General features: G+C 34.3%; 2 protein-coding genes across 2 annotated transcripts in view; both read right to left on the bottom strand.

Annotated features, from left to right (window-relative positions):
- Positions 1 to 474, bottom strand: part of LOC111380613 (mitochondrial import inner membrane translocase subunit TIM8-like) — a 2399-nt gene extending 1925 nt beyond the window's left edge. The window contains exon 1 of the mRNA XM_023004227.1: positions 310 to 474. Coding sequence (XP_022859995.1) covers positions 310 to 345 — 36 coding nt within the window. The 5' untranslated portion in view covers positions 346 to 474. The remainder of the gene's footprint in view (positions 1 to 309) is intronic.
- A 9554-nt stretch (positions 475 to 10028) lies between these two features.
- Positions 10029 to 16294, bottom strand: LOC111380603 (probable serine/threonine-protein kinase At1g54610). Its single transcript, XM_023004216.1, has 8 exons — positions 16065 to 16294; positions 15465 to 15765; positions 14599 to 14883; positions 13177 to 13494; positions 12471 to 12698; positions 11932 to 12032; positions 11736 to 11859; positions 10029 to 10722 (listed from the first exon to the last, which is right to left on the bottom strand). Exons 1-8 carry the CDS (start codon positions 16172 to 16174, stop codon positions 10363 to 10365), a joined length of 1827 nt encoding a protein of 608 aa, XP_022859984.1. The 5' UTR covers positions 16175 to 16294; the 3' UTR covers positions 10029 to 10362.
- Positions 16295 to 19592: the final 3298 nt, after the last annotated feature.

The raw sequence follows: 19592 nt of genomic DNA, 5'->3' as shown, positions 1-19592 counted from the left end.
TATATATATATATATATATATATATATATATATATATATATATATATTCTGTTACCGCGTTAGAAAGAATTGGATATAGCATCTCATTAGAAATTACAGAACATTGGATGAGCAGAAACTGAATTTATATGAAAAAAAAAAAGACGCAACATATAAAAAAAAAAATTATTCCAAACGGTAGAATAAAAATCGCAATAACCATAAACAAGATAACCGGATTTGCATTAACACACTTGTATTCTATAGTCAAACAGTATGATGAAGCAATACATAACAAATACACGAAACGTATTTTTTCGAAATACTTACAGTGATAAGTTGCTGAAATTCAGGAGAGTTCTCCATTGATTATCAGATAATTTCCCTGGTGAATGAATCGTGACGATCTAACGTAGAAAAACCCTAGCAAAAGTCAAATTAGGTCCATTATGTCACGGCCCAATATGAACTGGATTGAATATACGGGCCTGGACCGGTATGGTAAGCTTGTAACTTCAGAAAATTAATACAAATAGCACAAAAATTGGTCTAGCAAATAATAGCACTTATTTATTGGTCTGTAACACATAATAGCACTTAGTTGGCCTGTTATCATAAATAAAGTAACATATAATTCTCATCTCAAATTATTCTTCTAAATATTATCATTTCTTGTTCTGTCTATTTGATGTGATTCAAGAGTCAAGTTCGAAAACGACAAGTGTGGAGCGAGACTCGTTGAAAATCGAAGGCGGATCGATGACGCAATCGAGAGCAAAGCAAGTGAAACAAGCAATGAGGTTGTAGTTCAATCAACTATTGATAGGATGATGTTTGGAACATAAAATAAAGCAACTTTCATGTTCGGGTCAGGAGTCGAATCCAAATGGATCAATTCAATACAAGCAGAAGAATTAAACTGACATTTATGCGACCACATAATTATTTTTCGGGGAAAATTGTTTCCTTTTCCAAAATTTTCCATATTTTATTAGAGTTTTGGTTATGGTAAAATTCTTATAATCTTTAAGGGAAAATTGCAGCCGAAGTACCAAACCTTTTGTTTATTAGTAGACTTTGTCCAAACCTTTGATTTGTGCCACCGTGAGTACCAAACCTTTCAAAAATATGCAACTCAAGTCCAAAATGATGGTTTCCGTCTATTTGACCTCAAAATCCGTCGATTGACCCCAGTCTCATCATATGCCACCCTCCACCCACGGCCGATAGTGCCACCACCGTCCGGCCATACCCATAAATCATTGCCCCCACTCCCACGTGTAAAAAATTTGGAGTAAAAACTTCCCATTATCAAATCTCAAGTTCCCCATGGAACATGAATGTAAAATATTTAGGAGATTTAGAAATTGGAAAAGGAGCAATTTCTGATTTCCAATTCCGAGGTTCTTTGTGAGTTTTGATTTGGTGGAAATGAATTACAGATTTTGTTTCTCCCTGAGCTATGAATTAAGAATTTCTGTATTTGATGCATTATGGTAGGAATCTAAATCCATGGTGTAAAAAAAAGGAAAAAAAAAACCTTAATTTCAAAATTTATGAAATTTCTTCTTTTTTGGGGACTTATGTTATAAGATGAAGATGATACTCAGATATTAGTGGATGTGGGTGTGTGAGGAGTAGGCTGAGAAGACAGGCAGAGGAGGTGGCGCGAAGTAAATCTGGGCGTTGGAGAGAGAGAGAGAGAGAGAGAGAGAGAGAGAGAGAGACAAAATGGAGAGCCAGGCTGGAGACTTGGAGAAGATGACCAATTTTCATTTTTTCATTTTTTTATTGTTTTATATTAAAATGGTAAAATGACCATTTTAGCCTTATCTTATGTGGTCAAATTATTAGTTTTTTAATTTTTGGGGTCAACTGAAGGATTTTGGGGTCAACTGACAGATTTTGAGGTCAAATAGACGGAAACTGTTATTTTGGACTTGAACTGCATATTTTTGAAAGGTTTGGTACTCACGGTGGCACAAATCAAAGGTTTGGGCAAAGTCTACTAATAAACGAAAGGTTTGGTACTTCGGCTGCAATTTCCCCAATCTTTAATTCCATTTTAATATAGGATTAGAGTTTTATTCATATTATAATTAGTTTCTAGATTTTCATTAGAATTTTATTCCTATTAGAATTCGTTTATAGATTTTCTACATATAAATAGGTTTATTCTTATTGTAAAACTTTACACAATGTTATTTTGAAATAATTCAATAAAGAGAGGCAATTTGCTTTCTTCACATCGTTCTTCGTTGAATAATTGGAACTTATCAAGAGATATAATCTTTTGGCATTCTACAATCCGGGAGCGAGTTTTAATCGTGTAATCAAAGGGTCTTTCAAACTTTGATCTTGTTGGGTTTCTTGGTTCATTAATTCGGGTTCAAACTCTCAAATCTCTTAATTGCTTTTCTGGGGTTCTAACAATCTAGTTGTGAGTTTCATAGTCAACGTTGCTAAAGGGTTCGCATTAGTTGGTATCAAAGTACAGGCTCCAATTTAACAAGTTATGTCTTTAGTTTTTTTTGTTGAATCTTTGTTCTTTGTTTTTTCGCATTTTTTTTAGTTTCTATTCTTGTATTCTTCGTTTCTTCGTTGTTCGAGTCTTCAATCCGTCAAATTTTGTCAATGTTTTTTTGGAGCTATTCTAGCATCCAAAATCATCTTGTTTAATTTGTTGGTAGTTTAATTCATTATTTTTTTTTGTTCCAAAAAAAAAAGTACTATTCACATTCAGTTAAGGAGGAGGAAAAAAAAGTCGAATTTTTTTTTACTGTTCCCAAAAAAAAAAAGTCGAAAAAAAGAATCTATTTTTTATATTATTGTTCAATTTACTACCAACAATCTTTATTCTATTGAGTCACACTAGTTTTTTTCATCAATTAAAGTCCGGGTTTATTCCATCAAAAATTCTTCAAGTCCTTTTGTTTCACCATCTTTTGTTCACATTCGATTAGGAATTCCACGAGTTTAAAATTTTTCGAGTTCACTTAGTTCTTTTAAGAGCTTGGAGGGAAGCACTGAGTGGTAAAAGACAGAGTGATGAGATTAATAGAAGGAAAATGTCATATTGTGTGATTTCCAAGTGAATATCGGTGAGGCAGATAAAATTCTAGTTTTAGAATGTCTGAACGAGAAGATTCGAATTCAAGCCGACGCGGCAACATAATAATGCAATGGATGATTTAATACAATGATTTGAAAGTGCGTTTGGAGATGTAAGGGATAGGTTGGATCAACAGGAGGCTTGGAGGATAAAACAGGAAACTTGGATGACTAGGTTAGATACATCAGTAGCTAATCTTAGTAGGGGACAACCAGTAGAGGTGTCGAATGCTAGGGGACCGGGTAGACGAGATCCTAGGAGGGTAAGGCATGAGGAATCTGATAGTGATCTCAATGAGTATGAGGCCAATGACGTTGATTTGGGGAGGATGAGAAATAGAGGTGATAAGTTTGAAAGACGGGGTAGGAATAATAATGGAGATGAGATGGATGAAAACATGGGTAATATCAAAATAACCATTCGACAATTTAAAGGGAAAAGTCACCCGAAGGCGTACCTAGAGTGGGAAAGAAAGGTTGAATTGATTTTCGAATGTTATAACTACTCGGAAGAGAAGAAGGTGAAGTTGGCAATTCTAGAGTTCATTGACTATGCAATAACTTGGTGAGATCAAGTGGTTACTTCATAAGGTAGGTGTGGGAGAAAACCGGTTAGTACTTGGGAGGAGTTGAAGACATTGATGAGAAAACGGTTCGTTCCTAGTCACTATTATAGGGAGATCCATCAGAAATTGCAAAGCTTGTATCAAGGGTCGAAAAGCGTGGAGGATTACCACAAGGAGATGGAGATACTTATGATTAGGGAAAATGTGGTTGACGATCGGGAAGCTATCATGGCACGGTTCTTAAATAGGTTAAATAGGGGAATTGCTAATGTAGTGGAGTTGCAACATTATGTAGAGTTAGAAGATATGTTGCATGTAGCTATGAAGGTGCAGAGAAAATTGAAGTGGATTGGAACAGGTAGGCAACTGTGAAATACTTCGAATTCATCTTGGAAATCGAGGTGGGATAATAACAAGGGTGATAGAGCTATACCTAAAGGTAGGAATGATTGGCAAAGGGGAAAAGATGAAGGTGCTAGCAGAACAATACCAAAATTGGAGTCACGATCATCAAGGAGTCGAAACATCAAGTGTTTTAGATGCTTGGGATCTAGACACATTGCTTCTCAATGCCCAAACAAAAGGGTAATGGTGTTGCAAGACAATGTAGAGGTGGTGAGTGAAAGTGAAGGTGAATATAACGACATGCCGACGTTGGAGGAGGTTAGTAAAGAAGAAAAGTTTGAAGGTGTTGTTGGGGATCTTTTAGTTGCAAGGCAAGCTCTTACTACTCACATCAAGGTGGATGATTCAGAGCTACAATGGGAGAACATCTTCCATACTCGATGCCATGTCAACGATACGGTATATAGTGTAATTATCGATGGTGGTAGTTGCACAAATGTTGCTAGCGTAGCACTTGTAGAGAAATTAAATTTAGCACGGTTGATGCACCCTAGGCTATATAAATTGCAATGGTTAAACGAATGTGGAGAAGTTAGGGTTAATCGCAGGGTGTAAATTAATATCTCTATTGGAAGTTATCGGGATGAGGTAGTGTGTGATGTAATATCAATGCAAGCGGGACATATTTTGTTGGGGAGACCTTGGCAATATGATAGGAAAGCAATGCATGATGGGTACAAAAATCGTTATAGTTTCGTCAAAGACGAGAGGATCATTACCTTTGTGCCATTAACACCGGCACAAGTATATGAGAACCAAATCAAGTTGAAGAACGAGGAAGAAAGAAGAGTAAAAGAGTTAGAGAAGAGGAGAGAAAACAGTGAAGTAGGGAGTAACATATAAAATGGTGAGGTGGCTACTAGAGAGAAAAAGAGAGATGAGCTGCAAGAGAGAAAAGAAAGAGAGTCTTTTGAGAGAAAAGAAAAATCATGAGCGAATTTCTTTACAAAAGGGAGTGAAATGAGGAGAGCGATAATTGAGAGAAAAGAAATGATCTTGTTCTTGTATAAGGAATTACTCCTCAATTTGGAAGAAACTAACCCACCCCTCCCTAGTTTGGCTAAGTCTTTGTTGTAGAAATTCGAAGACATATTTTCGGAGGACATGCCTAGTGGGTTACCACCCATTCGAGGTATTGAACATCGGATTGATACATGGAGCTGTCATTTCAAATCGACCAGCTTACCGAAGCAATCCCGATGAGACAAAAGAACTTCAGAGGCAGGTAGATGAGTTGATGAGCAAGGGTTATGTAAGGGAGAGCATGAGTCCATGTGCAGTACCAGTATTGCTTGTGCCAAAGAAAGATGGGTCATGGAGAATGTGCTTGGATTGCAGAACCATCAATAACATAACGGTAAAGTATCGTCACCCAATCCCTAGGTTAGATGACATGTTGGATAAATTGCATGATGCATGTATTTTTAACAAAATTGATCTTAAGAGTGGGTACTATCAAATTCGCATGAGGGAAGGTGATGAGTGGAAAACTGCATTCAAAACTAAATATGAATTATATGAATAGTTAGTTATGTTGTTTAGACTCACTAATGCAATGAGCACTTTTATGCGTTTAATGAGCCATGTTTTGCGTGCTTATATAGGAAAATTTGTTATGATTTATTTTGATGACATTTTAATCTATAGCAAAAATCTTAATGAGCATGTGGAACACTTGAGATGTGTGCTTGTTGTGTTAAGGAAAAAACAATTGTATGCTAATTTCAAGAAATGTACGTTTTGTATGGAAAAAGATTGTCTTTTTAGGTTTTGTTGTTAGTGCTAACGGGGTAGAAGTAAATGAAGAAAAATTAAAGTTATTAAAGATTGACCTACACCTAAAACCATAACAGAGGTTAGAAGTTTTCACGGTTTGGCTAATTTTTATAGGTGATTGTACAAGATTTTAGCACAATTACTACACCCTACTGAAGTCGTTAAGAAAAGTGTGGGTTTTCATTGGGGCGATGAACAGGAGCATGCATTTAATACTATTAAGGATAAATTGTGTAAAACGCTTGTTTTAGCATTACCTGATTTTAACAAAACTTTCAAGATTGCGTGTGATGCCTCAGGAATAAGTATTGGAGCAGTCTTAATGCAAGAAAGAAGGCCGATAGCCTATTTCAGTGAAAAACTGAGTAGGGCTACACTAAACAACCCAAAGAGTTATATTCTTTTGTTCGGGCGTTGGAGACATGAGAGCACTACTTGTGGCCGAAGGAGTTCGTTATTCACACTGATCATAAATCATTGAAGCACCTGTGGGGTCAAAGAAAGTTGAACAAGAGGCATGCTAGATGGATTGAATTCCTTAAGACATTTCCCTACGTCATCAAGTATAAGCAAGGTAAAGAAAACGTAGTGGCGGATGCGTTATCTCGAAGGCATACCTTGATAACTTCTTTAAGTGCTAAATTGCTTGGTTTTGAACATATTATAAGCATGTACAAAATTGACTTAGATTTTTTCGATATTTACAAATCTTGTGAAAAAGGGGATATTGATAAGTTCTTTAGGCATGAGGGTTATTTATTTCAGAAAAATAGGTTATGTATTTCTAATTGTTTAATGCGAGAGTTGTTGGTGAGAGAAGCACATACTGGTGGATTGATAGGACATTTTGGGGTATAGAAGACTTTGGAAATGTTAGGGGAGCATTTCTATTGGCCTAAGATGAAAGTTGATATTGAGTGAATTTATAGTCGATGCATAATTTGTAAAAGGGGTAAGTCTAAAGTTTTACCTCAAGGATTATACACACCATTAGCTACACCTAGTGAACCATGGGTTGACCTTTCAATGGATTTTGTTTTGGGTTTACCTAGGACTAAGAAAGGACGAGATTCAATTTTTGTGGTGGTAGATAGGTTTAGTAAAATGAAAAACTTCATACCATGTCACAAAATTGATGATGCCAAACATATAGCTGATTTGTTCTTTAAAGAGGTTGTGCGTTTGCATGGGGTTCCAAAGAGTATAGTGTCAGATAGGGACGTGAAGCTCTTGAGTCATTTTTGGTGAGTTTTGTGGGGTAAGTTAGGAACGAAATTGTTATTTTTCACAACTTGTCAGCCCCAAACCGATGGGCAAATTGAGGTAGTCAATAGGACTAGGATTCAACTCTTGCGCACAGTGATCAATAAGAACTTGAAGAATTGGGAGTGTTTACCTTTCATTGAATTTGCTTATAATCGTGTTGTTCATTCTACTACTTCATTTTCACATTTCGAAATTGTGTATGATTTTAATTCACTAACCCCTTTGGATTTAATTTCCTTACCTGTAAATGAGCATAGCAATTTAGATGGTAAAAGAAAAGCAGAGTTGGTAAAATCACTCCATGAAAATGTTAAGTTGCAGATCGAAAATAAAAGCAAGCTTGTTGTATCGCAGGCAAACAAAGGCAGAAAAAGGGTAACATTCGAAACTGGAGATTGGGTTTGGTTGCATTTTAGAAAGGAACGCTTTCCAGAGTAAAGGAAATCAAAATTGCAACCGCGGGGAGATGGTCCATTTCAAGTCATCGAGAAGATCAACGACATTGCAGATAAATTGGACCTTCCAGATGCGTATAATGTTTCAGCAACTTTTAATGTGCCTAATCTCTCTATCTTTGATGCAGGTGCAGATTTGAGGACGAATCCTTTTGAAGAGGGAGGGGATGATGTGATCGAAGAGTCAAGTTTGAAAAAGACAAGTGTAGAGCGAGACTCGTTGAAAATCGAAGGCAGGCCAATGACTCGATCGTGGGCAAAGCAAGTGAAACAAGCGATAGGGTTGCTAGTTCAATCAACTATTGATAGGAGGATGTTTGAAACCCAAAATGAGGCAACTTTCATGTTCGGGTCAGGAGCCGAATCCAAATGGATCAATTCAATACAAGCAGAAGAATTAAACTGACATCTATGGGACCGCATAATTATTTTTCTAGGGAAATTGTTTCCTTTTCCGAAATTTTCCATATTTTGTTAGAGTTTTGCTTATGGTAAAATTCTTGTAATCTTTAATTCCATTTTAAGCTAGGATTAGAGTTTTATTCCTATTATTGTCAATGGTTGCACCATTTTGCATAGATGACCTTGCGTGATTGATGAGAATCATGGAGGCAAGTTAATAAGGACCCATCACATATTCCAAATTGATACACATAAAAAAAAAAAAAAATCCTAAACCAATTAAAAAATGGAATGAATATGAAGTATATGCAAAAACGTAAAGGATGTATAAAAATTCATATAACTTTCTGCTCGATTGTCGAGTTTTTGCCCATGAGTACAATTTGAAAATGTCTTTCGATTTTGCACAAGTTTGTCCGATGAGCAGGTCAAACTTTGGTGGTCAAAATCGACTGCTTAGGGGTCCATTTTTGCGTTTTTATGTTTCGAATTAGTTTAAGGGTATTTTCGTTATTTCTAGTATTTTAATTTTATACATATTTGTTTTGTAGTTTTCTAATTTATTTGTATTTGTCTTTAGAATTAGAATTTTGTTTTGAATAGGAGTTTATTTTATGCTTATAAAAGGATCATTCATTGTACAATAAAGACATTAATTTTTTGAGAATTAATCATAATGTGCAATTTTTCACTTTCTATATTGTTCTTAATTGAACAGAACTTATTTTCAATATTTTTAGCCTTTAGACTATCCAAACTCATCAAAGATTCATACTCTTTATGACGTTCAATAAATTCATAGCAAAGTTCATAATTTTTGTGATCAGAGGATCAACATATTGTCGGTGATTGTATTAGTTCTTTGGTTCAATAAATTATTAGGTCAAGCTTCAAATTGGAATTTTACTTTTTTTTTTTTTGGGATTGTGATTCACTCTTTTATGGGTCTCAGAATTATTAATGTTACGTGAGTTCATATCAGTAATGCTTTAAGTTCCTCATTTGATGAAGGAACGTCCACTGGTCCTAGAGTCGTTTTTGAATAATGTTACTTGTAAATAATAGAGTTACATAATGATTTACATACAGATGAAGTATAGAAAGAATGGTGGACAATTTTATTTTATTTTCATTTGGTTAAAGAAATTCTAATACAATCATATCTCATCATATCATATATAAGTAAACCATATGTAAATCATATATATATATATATATATAGCACAATTAATCCTTTAATGCTGTAATGTGTACTTTCAAGTTCTTCATCTTCATTTGTTCCAGGTCATTGATCGCATTATAAATTCTGCTGTTAAAAAATACTAAATTCCCATGTAAGTTTTTTTTTTCTTGGTACCATCTTGTTTAAGCAAGATGTTTATACAAAATTATAAGATTCCATTTAGATGTCTACGTGCCCAAAGGTGCTCTGCTTGAACGTAGAAGCTGATAGTCGAGAGGAATATAGAAACGTTCTTATATCAGCTACAGAATTCTTTCCAAGTTTCTTATGGTGAAAATTCTAATGCATAAAGACTGCCTTGTTTCGATTATAAAAAAGGGATTCTATTGTTAATACGAGAGGAAACAAAAGCAAGCATTAGCTCGACTGTGAATCCTACTACATAATTTATATCCAATTCAATGGTTATTGTGTGTTTTTATTACGAATCATGGTGGATAATACGGATTGACGACGTCCTACTTGGCAATTATATTCATCCATTTTAAAAATTATTTTCTACATCAAAGGTTTGAATTTTGATAACACGTGATTGTCAACCAATGTTGTACACTTAGCTTTATTCGTTACGTATTGGTCAGGTACTGCCACAGAACATTTTGCGACTATTTACACGCTCGGTACACCAAATTAGATCCAAGTCAAAAGAACCACGGACAAAAGACACGTCCATTATCCTTTTCAATCACTTCCTGTAGATTACCGCACATGGCTCTCAAGTGTTGGGAATTCGCATATTTTGGGGTGAAAACCATGGTACTGATGTTAAATATGAATACGCAAGAACACAACAGAGATTCCGGAGAATAAAGAAGCACAATTGCATGTAAAAGATTGATCTTAAGTACAATTAGTACATGATTAGATACAAAATTTTTACAATTAAACCTGGTAGGCAGGAAAATCTCAAGTCTAAACTATACAACAAATAGGATTCCACATATAGAAATTTCATAATCGATCACGAATGAAGATAGAATTTAATACAGAGGAAGATGCTATGAACCAACTCACTTGAGACTTTGAAATGTGTTAATTATGAACAGAACCCACATAATTACAAGATTAGAATGAAATTAATAACAAAAAAGATTACATTTAATACCAACAATGGCAAAAACACCAAGTTTTCAAAAGATTTGTTTCCTTTAAATTCTCTCTACCTTCTTTCAGCAAAATTCTCTGAAATTGATCGTCTCCGACTGAACCTCCAATCCTTGGACCAACCAATTAAGGAAGGATAGAATGTGTTCGTGAATCTCCGAGGAGGAGCCAAATGAGGCTCTTCTTTCTTGTTTTTCCCCCAGGAAGCTGCACTTGTTACTGTATTATTTCTCAGAAATCGGGATGGTTTTGGATCAAAAATCGAGGAACTAAAAGAAGCATCAGATGCACCGAAAGATACAGGGCAATTTTGTAATGATGTATCCATAGGGTATCCAACCGATCCATCCTGATGGGGTGGTGGAAATCTCTCGCTTTTTGTCTTAGCATTAGCTTGTGACTCGACTCGCATCCTCTGGAGTTGGGGGTGCAGAGAAGGAAATCATTAGATTTTAAGCAAAATAAACGCCTACATTCACACCATGCAAATTTGTATACAAAGAATAAAACGAAGAATAAAAAGATGGAAGATTAAAAAAGGGTGTTTAGCAGAACCACCAAAATATTCTTTTGTTAAGGTCTATGACTGCATGCTCTTCGCCTCTTCCCTTTCAATTCACTAAAGCAGCTCCTAATGTTATTAAATCATTATGTATCATCTTATCACGGAGTTCTTAGCAGTTGCAATTAGAGTAAAATTTGAACTCGTCAATTTCTTTCTCAATGCAGCTACTTGAGATATGGAATTATTTATATAAAATAGCAATTCCTTCCCAGTATTCTGCATCTGTGTTTCCTAGAGCATGTAAGGTTAAACTTAAAAATGAACAAAAGTTTCCCAAGCATGTTTGGCCAGGATACCTTTTACTTGCTTATAAGTAAAAGAAGTTACTCTGAAATTAACGCCTACCTCATTGTCAAAGTAAGTTACTTATTTCCAATTATTAATTTTAAATTTTATTTACTAATGGGTAAAAATTTTAAGCTTAGATAAACATGAAGAACACTGTCCTCCGACTAAAAGTTCAATCGTAAGCACAAAGCCTACAGATTTGCTATTTCCTAAACCGAGCATTCGCATTCCCCCCCTCCCCCCTCCTTACATTCCATCTAGCTCTTGATTCCCGCTGTTAGTTTTCTTTCTTTTTGATGGTCTTATGCAAGATTAATAAGATTTTTCTTAAAATACAATTGAGAGGGTACAACATAGCAAAGCAGAAATCCACTGAGCTCAAATTGCACGCAGGAGTTTAAAATCCTTAACCAGCACAAGCCCAGTAAATGCAGCTCTCCTAGTGACACTGTTTATACCCCAACGCTTCAACAGAAACACCGCAGTTTTTTAATTTTGTTACAAGTGATGATAAATGTGATAGCATTTGACTTGGTTATAGCGCAGAAACAAAAATAAAATCTGTTTTGACTTACATCTAAGTTTGCTTGGATCTCAGCATTGGCTTCTGGCGCTGGAATTGCACGGCCTACCCTTTCATGAATTCTCATTCTTCTGGTACCATCTACGACGTGGGCTTTCCCACCTAAACCTCGTTGCCTATAGTTAAGATAAATGTCAGCATATAATTAAGATTGGTAAAGAATTTCTTAACATCAAGAAAGTAATCACCTTCTTGCTTCTTCAACTCTCAATTTTATATCCATTTCCTTGCTTGGAGGATACTTCGGTAAGCTTGATGGCTCACAGGCATATGGTTCAGTGTTAAAGAACTGTTCATAAACAATATATTAGATTCAATCACAAGCAATTCTCCCACCAGCGCACTTGTTCATATTTGAATAAAATTTTACTACCTAAGCCCCCATCTTTGTCACCAAACACACACACACAAAAATTGCCCAAAAAAACACTAAGTGAGAAGAAAAAGTCCTAATTATAAACGAAAATATTTTGTAAAGCAAATTTGTTAAAACATACCACCTGCAAAAGGCAAGAACAAGTAGTTCAGAACTGAACCAGATTGGCTATAACCAATCCACAAGTAGGTGGATTTTAGAGGCAAGCATAATATAATATGCGGAAACTGGAGGAATAAAACTTCATTTAGTTATTATGCGGTAATACGTTGCATTGAGCAAATGATAAACCTCTCTAATAGATTTTAAAAAAATTCAAACAAAAATTATTCAGATTCAAGGATTACCCACTTCGCTATTTAATGCTGCAGTGGTAGAGCTTCGAACATCAGGGTCAATAGCAAGAAGAGTTTCTACCAGAGCAAGAGCACATGGTGGAAAATCCTTGAAGGTCTCTGATATGCAACACTTATAAGGTTGCTGAGGTTTATAAAGAGTTGCATTTGGCAATCTGGATTTCTTCCAATATTCCTCCGATGGAGAACCACATAATTTAAAGATCTTGTGAAGTTGCTCAACCTAAATAGCAAAGAAATAAATAGTTTGAACTTGGCAAAATACGTAGGAAACAATTGATTAAGCCCCTGTTTGAACCCCATTTCCGTAAGAAAATGTAATATGGAATAGTGATTTTTGAAAGAATGTGTGGTTAAAAAAGAAGGAAAAGTTTTTGATTTACATGTAAAATTATTTCATGAGAGATTATATGGTCAAAAATCAGTTTTGAAAAAAAAAAAAAAAAATGAGTTTTTTAAAAATATGGAGGCCAAACATAGGCTAAATAGAAAGATTTCAGCGGCCAGAAGCTAATGTTCCATAAATTAGAAATCTCCCTTTGTCAGATATGGCGTAACATATCGAAGGAGTCGATGCACGCAGTTGGACTAAATATGAATGTTGTTGATATCTTTTATGTCATGATGATAAATAGGATGATTCCAGTTTAAGGGATTGCTTAAGCAATTGTATCAAAGGAAGAAAATCAGAGAGAGAATACCTCAGTTCGACCCCGCAGTATTGGCTTCCCAGAAAACAGCTCTGCCAAAATGCAGCCTGCACTCCACAGATCAACACCAACCCCATAATAAGTGGCCCCCAGTAAGAGTTCTGGAGGACGGTACCAGAGGGTGACAACCCGACTAGTCAAAGGTTTCTTGCGATCAGGATCAAAAAAAGAAGCCAAACCGAAATCGGCTATTTTTAAGATTCCTTCATCATCAATTAGCAAATTAGAGCATTTGATATCACGATGTAGAACGCCATTTTTATGGCAATGCTCAAGCCCAGAGAATAATTGTTTCATAAAACATTTGACCTGCACCAGGAAATACAATCATGATACCACTGACACAATAGCAGTTTTTGGTCAAATTTTCACAAAAGTCTATTTAAGACGTTAAATTTAAAATGCTTTCTCATTGTTACGAAATATGTTGAACCACTTGATTTAAAAGTTTAAGCTAACCAAATATACGTCATTTAAATATTATATTCAACAATTCCTCAAGAGTATGCGAGATTCATTTTATCCATCAAAGCCTAGCACAAGCACAATTCATTGAAGTGGTGGTGAAGAGACTTGAACTTAGGACCTTTACCCGCTTGAATACCATGTTGAATCACTTAATCTAAAAGCTTAAGCTAATATACAATGCCCAATTTATATAATTTGTTATCTTCAACATAATAAAAATGTTATGTTGAACAAAGAGAAATCTACACTCCTGAAGGAAAATTCATTATCTGTCTAGTTCTTTACAGGTGGATCTTTGACTTCTATACTGTGTACATCACTCAGTAAGTTTGTCTGTTAGTAGAGGGTTAAGTTTATGATATGAGAGTGAAAGTAAAGACTCCCAACAGACTAATATCTCAAAATATTGATCTTATTTATACAAACAAACAATGTTTTCCAAGTTTCTGTTAAAATACAAGTGTGCATAAATTTTTGGACAGTGCATGACATTTAGCTGCAGGCAATCCTAAATTGCCCTATTGCAGAAAGTCTAAGTTTAAAATTTCAATTAGAAACTCTTCCTCAAATTTGCAAAACCATTTCAATGTCATTCGAATGCTTGTCAAAACTTCCCCTCAATCATCAAATCGAAATGGAAAATATAATTCCCGTTACTCATGAAGTTCTGCTCTCTCAAACACTACAGAGCAATTACATGCCTAAAAGGCCTGAATGCATCATTAGAGAGTCATATCCCCATTTCCACATGTTAAAACAACTAGGAAAAAAAATGCCAACTAGATGTGCATAACCAAATAAGTACACTTCCAGGAAACATGAACAACAATAATAAAAGTATTTGAATCAAACCGACAATGTAAAAGACCGCAGACCAATTAAATTCATCAAAGAAATCATATGAGATAATAAAATTTTCTTATTCTTTCTTCCTATCTTCTCTACCTGGGGTTCTGTGAACTTGACACCTTGGACAGCAGCAAGGCCAGCAAGATCATGCTCCATATATTCAAAAACGAGGTAAAGACTACTAGACATTCTCGAAATAACCAGCCCTTCGAGTTTAATTACATTGGGATGATTCAGCCTACTCAAAATGAGTATCTCTCTTGCCACAAATGCAACGGTTTCTGGCTCTAGGTTATCAAACCTTACTTTCTTCAATGCAACCACCTTCCCCGTTATCAAGTCTCGAGCTTTATACACATTGCTGTATGTTCCTTGTCCAATCTATTCAAAAATAATAATATTATTATGACTCCAGAATTCACAATATTTATGCGTCTCAATATGTTTTGCATACTTCCAAAGATAGGAAAAAACTTAAAACATTTATATCATCCAAAACAAAAGCAATTTTGTATACAAACAGCAAAAGCCAAAAACATAATAGCAATCTGATTATTCCATTTCCTGAAGCAAGCAAGCACCTAAGGGTTGGGAGCATGTTTGGTTGGGCTCAAGAGTAAATCAAACTTAATTTGAAGTTACTTAGTTTGTCAAATGTGACTTTTAACCTTACTTTCTTGACTAACAAATTTCCTTTCCTAAAAAGCAAATCTTTTTTCACTTTCTGAAAAAGTAACTTTTAAGCGCTGGTGAATATTGATCCTGGCTCCTGCTAAAGATCCTTTTTCTAATGGAAATCATTATTTGTTCACGTTTCACATTATGTACTTAGTGACCATAATGTAGTAATCCCAAACACGTTACAAATGTAATGCGCGCAACTAGAAGTTGTACCTTGCGATTAAGAAGTGGTACCTTATCTCTAACGCTACGATGAACTGCAAATATATGTATCTACGCACCTTATCGAGTTTCTCGAAGGTGTTGGCACGGCGGGGTGTCCAGTTCTTGATGGCATCGCCGGCGACGTCGACCAACCACGAAGGCCACCCTTCCCGAGTGGTGGCGCCGCCAGTTCTTAGCAGAAACTCCGGCGCTGAAGCCGAGGGCCTAAGCCGTCCCACATCTGCCTCCGGAATCTCTCTGATCTTCTTCTTTCCTCTTTCAACGTCGTTCTGCACCCTCGTGAGGTGGGGTTCAGAAAACGACCCATTTTCTTCCCTCCGGCGACAACTCCGTCGAGTTTCTCTTCTTCTGGTGGCTCTTTTTCCAAGGACACAGCCCATTGCAAAAAAATTAAAAGTATTCAATGAACTAAACTCAAATTTCAGCTGCCCATCATCTTATTTCAAACAAATTTATCGGTTTCAAGATATTAAATTGAAATTATTTTATAATAACCAAAAAGATCAACCCAATTGGAAAAGTAGTTAGACAAACAAAACAGCTTTGCATTTATTGCTGTGTATGTGTGTGTTTTGATGCAAATTAGTTCTGGAAAAACGAAAACTTAAAACAATTCTATAGAAGAGTCAGATGCCCAGTTGAGCTGGAATTTTTACTTATAACCACACAAAAGAACACTGCTATTGTCGTAGTCCGTAACACTGCATTTATTGCTCGGTGTCTGTGTGGGTATTGAAGGCCAGAAAATGAAAACAATTACATTCATATTCGTGTGTCTGTATATAAATATAGATTAAAGAGTTAAAAAGTTGGGTACTTCTCTTTTCGTTGGAATTTTGGAATTGCGTCAGCAATTATAATTGATTAAATTACTCATTACTGGCATCGTTTTATCAAAAAGTCAAAGTTTCTGAGATATGTATATGTAGAGATAGGGAAGGGGATGATATGGAATTTATGCTTTTTAATATTCTTCTTCACCGAACGAGTTATACTTGCGTGCAGACGTAGATAACAGTTTAAAAATAAATTTCAAGTATTAATTAAACTATGGTTCATAACATAACACCATGTTTGGTAGTCATTACAAAGTCCTCAAATTATAAATACATAAGAGCAAATAATTATAAGTAAATAATATTTGGGTATCCCTCGAAATATGTAAATAAAGAGTGATAAATCATGAACGAAACCACTACATTTAAAAAAATAATAATGAATACTAACTTGTTCATTTTTTAAGATTAATAACCTACTTGTCATTAGAATAATAGGTGGAGAGATGGAAAATAAAAATATAGTCTCACATTATTATAATTTAAACAATTTCTATTGCTACTCGAATTGATATTCTAAATAAAAAAAAAGTTAAATAGGATTTTTTATTATGTCGACAAATAATAGAACTGATTATTTATGTAAATTTTTAAAATTTGTAGTTTTTCCATTAGAATATAATTTTATAATTTTACATTCATTGTAATTATCGGTATTAAATTTGTTTAAAAAATATATATTTTTTCCTCCGTTTTATAAAGATAAACTTTCTTTTATTTTTAAACAAATTAAAAAATGTAATTAATAATTGAAAATATAAATTTATAATATATTTTCCTTGATAATCCTACATTAATTAATGATTTGAATTTTAAACATGTGTAGTTCTCACCAATGTTTTAAAATTCGGACAGGGCATTGGCTCGAAAGGATGAGAGGATCAAGGATTAAAGGATAAAATCGAAGTCGAACAGAGTAGTTAAATAAGAATAAATAAATAAATATTCAAATGGTAAATAATATTATAATATTGTTAATTGAAATATTTGGAGAGTTTTTAATTTTTTTATTAAATAAAAATAACATAGAAAAATAATTAATTTATTCAAAATCACTACAAAATTAGATACCCACTACAAAAATTATGGGGAATAATTTTTATTGTTCCCAGTCCACATCGGATTCCCCTTACAAAGTAGCAGCGAATGTATCGTATACATGGATGGGTCAACCGTTAAGTAGACAATCTCCCAAAGAGATTTATAATTAATATAATAGTACATAATTTTTAAATAGTCGACCAACTGGCTAAACCCATTTTGAGTCATTAGGTTAGTGAATAAATCGATCGAGCTTTTTATCAATTTTATATTAAGCGGGTTTTTAGTTTTAGTCCAACCGAATTTGGATTGGTTTCTAATTTTTCCGATTGAACCAATCATATCCGGTCTTATCTTCATAACATTGGTTCTTCTTTGTTGATAATAATGTATATTAAATATGAACAGGTTAGAAAATAAAATAAAAAATTAATTATGTTCTGAGCAAAAAAAAAAAAATGATATAAAATTTGAGATATATAAGAAAAAATAGTAAGTATTTCTATTTTTATGGAACGAATATGATATCTTTAATTGTGGGCTTGTTTGGGAGCGATTTTTTGACTCAAAAAATTGATTTTTTTATCGTTATTTCACTATTCCAGCAGTCATATTTGACTTCTTCTCTTACAGGTGGACCCCACTTTTCTCCTAACGGTCAAAAAATCAATTCTTAAAATCACTCCCAAACAGGCTCTGTAAATATCGAGGGGAAAAAGGGAAATGCTCCCACCTTACCTACCTACCTACCTACCTACCTACGTACCTCGCCAAACCTATTAAAGGGCCATATTTTGCACTACCAGGCTTCTTACAGGCCTGGTAGTGTAGCATGGTCCATTTTGCATTTATTATATGAGACAAGCAAAATAAGTGCATAACTTTGACAATTGATGGGAAATGACAAGCATGAATTTATTGGTTTAGTTTTGGACGTTGCAATTTACAATAGATCTACTTTGAATCCTGAGTTGTAACAGAGATAGAAACCATGTCAACTATTGACAATTTTGATTTCAGTCGAAATAAGAAAATTTTAAGACTGCATTTGGGAAGAATTTATGAATCGATTTAATTTATAAATAGATAAAGATAAGTGTCAATTGGTGAATAAATGAATAATAATTGGAAGTTCATTAAAATGTGTAGTTAAAAAATTAAATTTGACTATTTATAAATAATTTACAAAGTTTGTCACATAAGGGTTAAAATGTGTACTTGAGGTTGCTCAATTAAAGCATAGATGGCGTAGGGTAGGGACAATCCTCCCATCTCTTTCCTCGTCGGGAATTTTTAGAAGGAAGTAGGATGGAAATTAAATTTTCATGTTTACAATCACATTTTTATTTATATTTATTTAAATAAAATTCAAATTTATATATATAAAAATTAATGGTCACGGTAGGTATCAATTTCTTGTCCTTGTCCTTGCCTCGCTTTCTCCATAAGATGGAGGAAGAAAGAATTTTGTTGTTGTTACATATGAGATATTCTTATGAGCGAACACTTTGAAGAGGCCGAAAATACACGCTAACCCAAAATAAGCTAAAAAGACACTTATAAAGGGAGAAAACCTCATAAGCGACCTTTAATACATGATGCAAACCAATATACTTGAGCAAAAATAAAAATGTATGGACTAAGCTAGTGAATAAACATGAACAATATAACTGAATAAGTTCGATATCATTCAATTAAAGGCTGCAACATATCACCAACCAAAAAGATTGATTCTTCTCCAATGCCTGAATAGAAATCTGTAGATATACATGCCTAAGATGAAAAAGATTATGCTAAATTTGAAATAGTCTCCTTCAAAATGGTCATTCATCCTCTTACTCCCTATTGAGCTGCAAAATAGTGAGCTTAGGAGGAAAAAATCATACATAGTAAGGGTATGTTTGATTGCATTTAGTTTCCATAGAAAATATCAGTTTTCCATTCAATTTCCTACTTTGAGTGTTTGATTGTTAATTTTTTTCATTGAAAATATTTTTCAACTTTTAATAATATACTTAATTTTCTTATTTTTAGCGAAAATGTTATCTTTTCAGAGAGTAGGTTTTTGTTTTCCTCAAAACAAGGAAAATATTTTTTTTATAGGTGATATTTTCCATACCAATCAAACACACTCTAAGAAAAATTTGTTGATTATTATTAGTGGTCAACAACATCCCTAAACTGGAGATGTGAACCCAATATGAGCTTAAAAAACACTCATAAGGGTTAAACCCATAAGCACTCTTAAATACATGATGCGAGCCAATGTACTTAAGCAAAAACAAAAGCTTAAGAATTACGCTAGTA

This window comes from Olea europaea, unplaced genomic scaffold, assembly GCF_002742605.1.
Source record: "Olea europaea var. sylvestris unplaced genomic scaffold, O_europaea_v1 scaffold2176, whole genome shotgun sequence".
Classification (NCBI taxonomy): Eukaryota; Viridiplantae; Streptophyta; class Magnoliopsida; order Lamiales; family Oleaceae; genus Olea; species Olea europaea.
Note: the sequence above shows the minus strand (reverse complement) of the source record. Positions and strands in the feature narration are given on the sequence as shown.